This window comes from Hydractinia symbiolongicarpus, chromosome 1 (genome assembly GCF_029227915.1).
Source record: "Hydractinia symbiolongicarpus strain clone_291-10 chromosome 1, HSymV2.1, whole genome shotgun sequence".
Classification (NCBI taxonomy): Eukaryota; Metazoa; Cnidaria; class Hydrozoa; order Anthoathecata; family Hydractiniidae; genus Hydractinia; species Hydractinia symbiolongicarpus.
The window spans coordinates 30447501-30457210 of NC_079875.1; the positions used below are offsets into that span (position 1 = coordinate 30447501).

Genomic DNA, 9710 nt, shown 5'->3' on the forward strand with positions numbered 1-9710 from the left:
TAAAAAAGATTATGCTTTTAATTAACATCCATTTTAGGCGTGTTATCTGCGGATATGACAGGTCATCAAGCTGCATTCCGTTACTTGATTCAATATCATCCATGTGAACCTGAAAATGGCTTGGACTAGTTCTCGAACAAAACGGTACTTAGTGCCAGGATATGATTATACGCATAACAATAAAATTATTCAACAATATATGCAACGAAAAATATCAGAAAACGATTTTACATTGTTGCAGTACTTGAGACAATTTGATCTAAATAAAAAGAAAAAATATAAGGTACATATAATAAAAAATACTAATTTTGCCTAAGTAATTGAAAAAATAATAAGCTGCGTATATATATTTTATAGAAAATAATACATTGGTTGGAATTCAGTGTTATTCATTATTTAACAGAGAATATTTCTGGCAGCACACGTTATTACACGTAACTTTTCGCCAAATTGACAATTTGACTTCATCAAATCCTTCAACGTTACCCGACACTTTAAGAAACTTTGTGACTGCTATAACTTGTAATCCAACTTTCTGGAACGACAAAAGAAAAGTGAAAAACTTCTTGGAAAGATTGGGACATCGTGATTACTATATAGATACTTTTATGTATTATCTTGATTCTTTATTTGATACGTATCGTTTATGGCAGATAGAAGTTTTAAAGTTAGTAATTTCTTTTGCAGATGTGTTAACAATTCTGCAAATGTCATAACATATCTTTATTTACTTAGATCAAACGAACTGTGTGATATTCAAAACGAAGAAGAGGATACTGTAAAATTTACTGGCATGCAATTGGCTTCATTAAACTGCTTTCGTAAATATTTGATTGACCGTGCTACAGAAGTGGGAAAACACTCGGCTTCTGATACAGAATCCCTGTCATTTCTTCAAGATTTTGATGAAAATATGGAAACAAACGACAGTAGTAGTTATACGTGGCATCCTCGAAAGCAACCATACATTTTAATAACAGGAGGGCCAGGAACAGGTGGCATCTCATTATTTTTATAAAATATGTCAAAAATTACCAATACAATTGACCGCTATTTATCAATTTTAGGGAAAAGTGAGGTGTTAAAAGAAGTAATTATACATTGCCTTAAAGAAGAAGAAAATTGCCTCGTTGTTTGTCCCACAGGATATCTTTCATCTAGTTACAAAGACATTTTTGGCGACAAAATTACTACGGAAACAGTTCATTCCGCATTTTTCATACCCGTGGATGACAGAATAAGTTGTAAGATGAATTGGAACTTATGTCATTACGACGTCATCATATTTGACGAGGTTCACATTTTCTTTTCTATGTATATAACTGATATCTGTTTTAGGATTATTAATTTTCAATGATTTAGATTTTATTTAGGTGAGTCGAATATCTCAAAAAGTTGGACAGCATATCGTACAAAGTATTGATCAATTGCCTATGCATCCTGTTGTTGTGTTTTGTGGTGATAAGCAACAACAACAACCAATTTCGGATGGACAAGAGCAGTGCAGTTTATTAACGGATGCAGAATTTCTTAAACTTTGCTCAATTTTCAATTTGCATCAACAATTTCGATGTATAGACAAAAAATTGCAAGAATTCCTAAATCTAATTAGATACAACAAACCAACATTTTTGGATTTACACAGGTTAGAACTTTTAATTTAGTGTAAAATTTAAAATTTTGGTCTTGTGAAAATGGTTTTTATACATTCTAGGTACTGTTCATCGCAAATTATTTACAGTAATCCTGACTACAGCGATACAAATATTGCTGATGTATTTATAAGTTATCCCAGGACAACATTCTTAACAGTAACAAATTATTCATCCAATCGAATAAATAAAATTATTACTGAACATTTGTTCTCAAAGAGAAAGGAATTAGTTTCCGTGTTAGTATATGAAAATTATGAAAAAGTTAATTTATATAAAGTACATTGCTTTTATTTTTTAAATTTAAATTCCTTTGACCAAAATTATTGTAATATTAGTAACTATGAAATCTTTTGTATTACAGGTATGCGCGTTGTTATCACTAGAAATATTTGTAAATCAAGTGGTGTAGTTAACGGTATGCACTGTCGTAAGAACGGAAAATGTTACAGTCTTTGTGCGGTTTAACAATGGTAAAATAGTAGGTATCTATCCAATAGTAGATGAACAAAAATATGTAAGATACCCTTTGCGAATTGGCTATGCAATGACTATTTATAAAGCACAAGGAAAAACGTTACGTAATTGTACTGTATTCTTTGATAGAAAAACTCTTTCGCTAGGTTGTGGATATGTAGCTGTATCTCGTGTCAAAAGATTTTGTGACATTACATTTCTAACAGCACCAACACCCGATCATTTTATTAGTAATAGAAATAGCATTGTTGGTACCTGGATATCATTAGTTGTGTTATTGTTCAGTTGTGTTATTTTTACATTTAAAACCAATTCACTATAAAGCAATGTGTGTTAACTGGATATTCTTTTTACAGTTATGTTTTATAATTTTATAAAAAATATTTACAACTGGGTAAAAATGTTTACAGTTGTGTTATTTGTACATTTAATATCAATTCACTATAAAGTGTTAACTGGATGTTCTTTTTACAGTTATGTTTTATTATGTTATAAAATTATTTACAACTGGGTAAAAATGTTTACAGTTGTGTTATTTCTACATTTAATATCAATTCACTATAAAGCAATGTGTGTTTATTCTTTAGGAATCGTATTATTACGAAAAGTAACAAATTCTTACAAATGTACATTAGAAAAAAATTATGTCTGAACAACAACAATTGGAAATTCATGCTGAAGAAACTATGGATCAAGAAGAGACTAGAGATTGGATTACCGAAAGTAACGAAACAAGCAAAGGGAATTTACAAGAGGATGGTAATTGGTAATTATTGTTGTAAGTTATTTAAGTAATTCAATAATGTTACTTATATTACTTTAAATTTAGATTGCGTATATCGATTTAAAGCGTATAAAGAATATAGAAAAAACCACCCTGGGCCATTATCAAAACGCAGTTTTCGTGTCTGGTGCCACAATGGCGGGAAAGATAAAGAAGATTTTAAGTGGTCGACAAAATGTAAAAGAAAACCATCCGAAATAAAGATTTTACGACCTAAAGCTGTTCAAAGATATGTATTTCCGAATTGTAGAAATGTGCAAATGATTCAGCATGTAGAAAATTTAAATTTTAAAAATTAAATATAAAATCAATCATTTTTTCTTTTCTTAAGGTATAAAAAAACACATGTTCGTACTTACCCCGCTCATGTTTCCAAAAGTGAATTAGCATGCTATATATTAAGGCAGTTCGGGTCTAAGACGCCGGCGCCAAAAAATTACACTTATGTTCAGTAGTTCCGTTTCAGCCGCCCATAATAAACAAGGGAAAGAGGACAAAATATGCCATGAAGTAGGACAGTTTACTGCAAGCACTTTATTGCAAATTACTGCTGTGGGGTAGCGTACCAAACAATATTTATGTCACATGTAATGTCCTTACTTAGGTGTCAAAATTTGGAAAACTGCATTACGTGCAGTGTTGCTTGTTCGGAGAGTTAAATCGAGAAAGTTTTTCAACGTTGCAGATAGACTATTGACAGAGTAGGTACCAGGCCAACTCTTAGCATTGCATAGTGAAGTGTTACTTCAGTGATAAATTCCACTATACAGTACATTGGCAGTATGATGATGTTGTTGAATGAGTATTCTAGTCACACTTGCAGTCACTGACTAAAACGTATCGCCATAATGTAAGGGTGTGCCATCTATGTATGTCATGTAAAATCATCTTCTCCTTTTGGTACGATGGCTAAGAAGTTCACGCGGTTAAGGACGTATTTTTAAAACTACCGTAGTAGCGCAGTGTACAAATTGACTTTAGCTAAATTGTTACGCCACGGCACATGCAAAGTTCAAGTCCCCACTTCGGCGTTGAAAGCTGGAAAATTATGCTATTAATTGAAGGATCGATGTAGAAGAGCAGGATCGGTAAGTCAATGTAATCACGTACTGGCTGGGCACATTGACTTTCTTGTCGTTCCTTATGCTTATTATTTTCAGTAGCGGCTCTTGTGATGTTGGCAGATGCTGTTCAACTGATCCTGAGTTGCTGAGAATAAAGATTTAACGTTGTAATTTTACGCCGTACGCTGATAGCTATTTGTTATGCAATGAAGGGACAATGAAGACAAGCGGAATCAGTAGTCAATGTGATCACATCATTGACGTCGTGTATACACGTGGGAAACAGACGGAATATGACTGTGACTTAGGACAAATGTTCGCACACTGCTGTTGCAGTGCACGTCAGCTTCCGACATAGCAGACTTTCATGCCTTTTATCGGTTTTATTTCTGTTGCAAGACGGTAAACATTATTAGTAAACAGTTACGGTGCAGTGCCACCCATAGTTCTTATGCATTTTTACATGGTATATATTATTTTAATTTTATGTTTTATATCTGCCATTGTGTACTTTAAGGCTATGCAGTTGTTATGATTGTCTTAATAATTTAATATTTAGTAACGATTTTTAAATCATTATTTATACTTCTTAGTTTTATATTTAACAACGATTTTCCCATTACTTTATATTTTTTAATGAAATGCAGTGAGGTAGCGTACCATATGTTGTAAATAAAGCCAACAGCTTGACAAAGTCAACGGTGAGATTTCGGGCAGGGATTCAGGCTGTTTGAAGAGGTGAATTTTCTGACAGCGGTATGATCCGCGGCGATATGCAATAACTGTTAAAAGTTTCAAGGAAGTGAAAATTATATATAGCATTATATATATAATTAACTTATAAATTACTTTAGGTGTGAGTGAGAATAAGAATGGGTTCATTACATGTAAAAAATAGTGATATACTAGCGAGCTAAACATACCCTTTCTTCGTTTTCTTGAAAATAACCTTCCAGAAGTTTCGATATAGCTTAGATTAACGAAAGTTTGAGTTTGAGGCGCTATGTTATCCGAGAAAAAGTCACGTGATATTAGTCAAAGTGACTTATGAATCACGTGGTTAGAACTAACTTAGTCTCAACTGGAAGTTCCCGCTAGGAGATCTTTAAATAAACAAAAGCACTCCATCGCCGTATATACTCGCTCAATCTGAAATTTACGAAAAAATAACCAGAAAAATTACGGGGCAACCCAGTCGAAAAACGTCCTACGAAAATTTAAATTTTGATGTATACGTGCGGAAATCCTATACACTCTCCTCCGTCCCTTATATTTGGCTTATTTAATGAGGAAATGGGCTCCGCTACGCTCCGTGCGCTGGCGCGCACTCCGCTTCTCTCCGCAAAAATGAAACTGACAAGCATAAACAAAGTCAGAGAGAAAACTTCTTAAGCATAAGCAGGATGAAAAGAATTGTTATAAACAAAGATATACTGCAAAAATTATGCAAATCTCTACCGTCACCTGGCGAAAGTTCTAGAGACAACACAGGACAAAGTTTTTTTAAAACAAATTCGACTCCAACAGATTTTATAGTACATGGGAGTGATGGCAAAAAAGCTGTGGAAGAGTGGGATAAATTATGTGCGAGGTAGCTAGCTATAGCATAGTTGAATAGTGAGCCTTTTTATTATAGTATAGTTGAATAGTCTTTTTATTTAGCTAGGTAGCTATATATATAGTAAAAAGAATAGTTTTAGCTATAGCTAGCTTGCTACATTTTAGCTGGCTAGCTTCTTGTTAGACAACACAAAGTTCCGACATGATTGAAAGGTCTTAGAGTAATTTAAACTGTGTAGCACAGCTATATGCTGACTGCATGATCTCTAGAAGTGGCCAAGTAAATCTCGCAGCGTGAAACAAGTGTACAACGTACTAAGTTCTTTTTATTTAGTCAGTCAATATTATCATCAACCATGCAATTTCAAGAAAAGAACGAACCTACACAAAAGACATCATCAACTAGTTTAACAGAAAAACGGTAAAAGCTTAGCTTAAATAGCTTAAAAATTTAGCCTAATTTTAATAGGTAAAAAAACTAGATGGAATCACAATTTAGCTGTATTAGTATATTAAATAGTTTATATAATATATAAACTATTATATAAACTATTTATTATAAAATCAGCCAAAAATCCTTGATAATATAACACTGTTTCGAAAAGCTTCGTGAATTTTATTTTTAAATAAAGTGTTTTTTTAAAATACATATATATATATATAGCTATATATATTCAGTTTTTTTAAGAAAAAGGAAATTTATTTAGTTTGCTTTCCCAGTATATAAATCTTGCAATAAAAGTTTTTATATATTTAGTCAGACATTGGGATCATCGTGCACAATTACAAAACCAAAACAACAACAAAAAACCTATTATTTCATCAGAAAAAGGGTAAATATTATATTAAATTGATCATATTTTAGCCTTAATAGTTATATAGTTTGCTAGACTAGTAGATCTTGCAATAGGGATTAATTGTAAAGTTTTTTATATATTTAGTCAGACATTGGGATCATCAGGTAACATAACGAAATCAAAATTTGAACCGCCACAAAAACAACAACAAAAAAACACCATCAGTTTAACAAAAAAGGGGTAAATTATACTATTTAGCATTGATTAGTGTTCTAGTTCAAAAGGGTATATTTATTACAATTTATATATATTTGTGCTTCCTGTCTATAGGTCTAGGTGGCAAGAGGGTGACTTACTGATCCTGATGAAGGAGATATCAGTAAGAAACCCCTTTCAAACAAAGAAAGGATCACCGCAAAGAAGAATGGCATGGCAAGACATTGCAGAAAATTGCGAGAAGTCAAGCATAACAATTCCTGTTTCCGAAAGAGTGGTGAGAGAGAGGTTCCAGATAGTAAAAGACAAGTTTTTAAGAAAAATGAGGGCAGAAGAAAAAGGCAGTGGAATCACATGTACATACAGTGAGTTGGAGCAGTTGATGCAGGATTTAATTGATTTAGAGCGCGACTGTGAGAAAGAAGCAACTGAGAGTAAAGAAGAAAACACAGAACATGACCGCGAAAAAGCTATAAATATAAGGAAAAGGTGTATGGAAAGAATGGGAGATCCAGGAAAAAGAAAAAAAAACAAGGATAATGACAGGATGGATTTTTTTAGAGAAAGGAATGAATCTATGATGAGAGATAGAGAGGAGGAAAGGAAGCTGAGAAAGGCGGAATTGGACTTAAGAAAGGAAGAGACTGGTTTAATGAAAGACCAGCAGAAACTTTTTCAAGATTCATTACTGCAAATGCAAGCTCAACAGAGCCAAATGATGCAGTTGCTGTTACAGAAACTTGAAAAATAAAACGTTTATGTATTTTATAAAGAATTTATGAATTTGCTGTCCGTAAGCGTATAAATTAATGCAGGATAAATTTTTGCGATATTAATTTTTGCGATTAAACGTCCAAAAAAAAAAGAGTTTTACGGGATTTATTTTTGCCAATTGAGCTCTCAGCAAGAAAATATACATTTGCCTCAATATTGTTTCTTAGAAGATTTGTGGCTATAAAAATAGCCGTTTTAATTTCAATCATCCAGATAAATACGCTTCTAATGTTGGGGGCTGGCAGTTAAAAAATGTTGATGTGCAAGAGCCATAAATACAGGTCCTTGCATTACTTAAGAGAGCAGATGCAATATACTGTTTTGAAACAGCACTTAAACCTATCTTTTGCATCTTTGAGTAGTCTGTAAATTTGAATCTTTCGATAACATCACCAAACACCCATTTAACTGACACCCTGACTGATGACATGCGCTCATTATAAACACGTTCTTCTTCCAATAGGGGATTTTTAAAACCTGTTTGTAGCTGCTCCCTATGAGGATATGCAGGGTCACCATAAACACATAAAACTGTGCCATCAGGAGCAATTGAATATCTTTGGAGAATATCCATAAAGCCAGATTGTGCAAGAAGGTAACAATCATGTCTCGAGCCTTCAATTGGACCAAACAAATTCGCAATGAGACCATTGGGAGTGGAAACAGATTGCATTTTGTAGCCATGGTGTCTTTTATGGCCACTGTACATGGCTTTCTGATCTGTACCTGGTCGAGCAATCCCCCTTAAAGTGCCATCAATAAAACCCCAACAGTTATCAAGTGGGGCACCTTTTGCGTGTATACAGTCTGCAAAATCTTTCAAAGCATCCTTTGACAACCACGCCTGATTGAATGATGTGAGAAGTCGTCCAAATCTATTGTGTATGATATCCAAAGTTCTGTTAAATATGTAGGACATATCAGGTACAGACCGCCCACACCGCGGAATAAGATCTGAAAACCTACATGGAAAGGCAAGGCGACGCAAAGTCAAACATAAGGCCTCCATTGGGTCTATGGTCAACCGATTTTCTGTTTTAACTCTTTCACCTGACAACCCTAGGGCATCACACAAACGTAACAAATCTGTCTTTCTAAATCTAAAATCTGCCCAACATTCATCATCTGACCAATTATCAAGAGAAAATTTATCTTGCTCCCAATAGGGAAACACAGGATTTTTCTTTTTATTTCGTGTTTCGTCAAGAAAAAAAAAATATTCTTCTTCATCAATGAAACCATTCTCAAGAACATTAACACATCCTCCTTGTTTACAAGTTTTAAAAAATGTTTCGCGCCACCGTTCGCCACCTTTTGACTTTTGCGCAAGTTCGATTGTAAACATCAAAACAGACCGACGATCGGGACCGATTTCTGCGCCCCAGAGGCTCGTACGTTCGTAAAATAGGGGTTTGCGCAAGTTCCCTATTGTCAACAATTTTACGAAGCTAATAAAAGCGCCAGCAGTACTAATAAGTCTTACAGCCGTCTGCAAAAGGAAATAAAAAACAGCATAGTAAAAGTGAAAATTAGAAAAAAACTATGCTGCTCAATAAACCCTTTTGCAGACAAAAACTCCTTTAAACATTTAAAAACAAACGACGAACTAGAAATTAAAAAAAAAAAGGTTGCGAATATACATATCATAGACCATAGTCACAAGAAAAAGAATAGTCTGGGTAATCGGCCATTCCGGGCCGTATCGTAAAGAGACTTCAAAAAACTGGGGTGGCCGGAATATAAGGGCACCAAAGTTTAAAAAATGGCTGCGGCTGCAGAGGATTTCCTTTATGGTGAAGATCTGGATGCTATTTTGGAGGCAATAGATGAAGATTTTTTACAAAGTAATACTGAGTTTGAAGTGGAACTAACTTCAGTAATTGACGAAATACCCAAAGAAAAGGCCAAGGTTACATTTACCTGTAGTTTGTGCTCTAAAGTTTGTGTATCACAAAGGGGGTTATCTCGCCACAACAACACTAAGCACAGTAAAGGAAAGGAAAGTGATGCAAGTTTGGAAGCTGAACAGGTTCTGCATCCGCTGTATTTTAGGCGATATATCGAGGATTCAATAATAAAATTGACAGGTGATGAATGTTATCCCTCTGAAATCACAAACGAATTCAAGTTTTTTAAAAATATAATTCTTTTTTTATATTATATATTTTTGACATATACATTTTTTCCATTTGTGTTTGTTCTGTAACCAGTCCGTTTATGTTGTTAGATCTGTCTTGTGTCGTATTGTTTGTGATTGAAGGATTGTTTTTTCTCTTTAAGATTTTCTCAGTGAATAGTTATAGGTCCAAGTTGGACAGTACTCATGCTTGTAATAAGCAAGAAAGTGTATTCAGCACCTTCTTCTGGGAGCCTAATCCCAATTTTA

General features: G+C 33.9%; 2 protein-coding genes and 1 long non-coding RNA gene across 3 annotated transcripts; all 3 read left to right on the forward strand.

Moving 5' to 3' along the window:
* Positions 1 to 2654: 2654 nt before the first annotated feature.
* On the forward strand, positions 2655 to 3259 carry LOC130649377 (uncharacterized). Its single transcript, XM_057455650.1, has 2 exons — positions 2655 to 2888; positions 2959 to 3259. The coding sequence occupies exons 1-2, from the start codon at positions 2774 to 2776 to the stop codon at positions 3210 to 3212; spliced, it is 369 nt and encodes a 122-aa protein (XP_057311633.1). The 5' UTR covers positions 2655 to 2773; the 3' UTR covers positions 3213 to 3259.
* Positions 3260 to 3261: 2 nt separating this feature from the next.
* On the forward strand, positions 3262 to 5238 carry LOC130649386 (uncharacterized). The gene is made up of 2 exons (XR_008983041.1): positions 3262 to 3319; positions 3369 to 5238. It is a non-coding gene; the product is annotated as an uncharacterized LOC130649386 (long non-coding RNA).
* Positions 5239 to 6155: 917 nt separating this feature from the next.
* LOC130649392 (golgin subfamily A member 6-like protein 22) lies at positions 6156 to 7809 on the forward strand. Its single transcript, XM_057455667.1, has one exon. It carries the CDS (start codon positions 6699 to 6701, stop codon positions 7299 to 7301), a length of 603 nt encoding a protein of 200 aa, XP_057311650.1. The 5' UTR covers positions 6156 to 6698; the 3' UTR covers positions 7302 to 7809.
* Positions 7810 to 9710: the final 1901 nt, after the last annotated feature.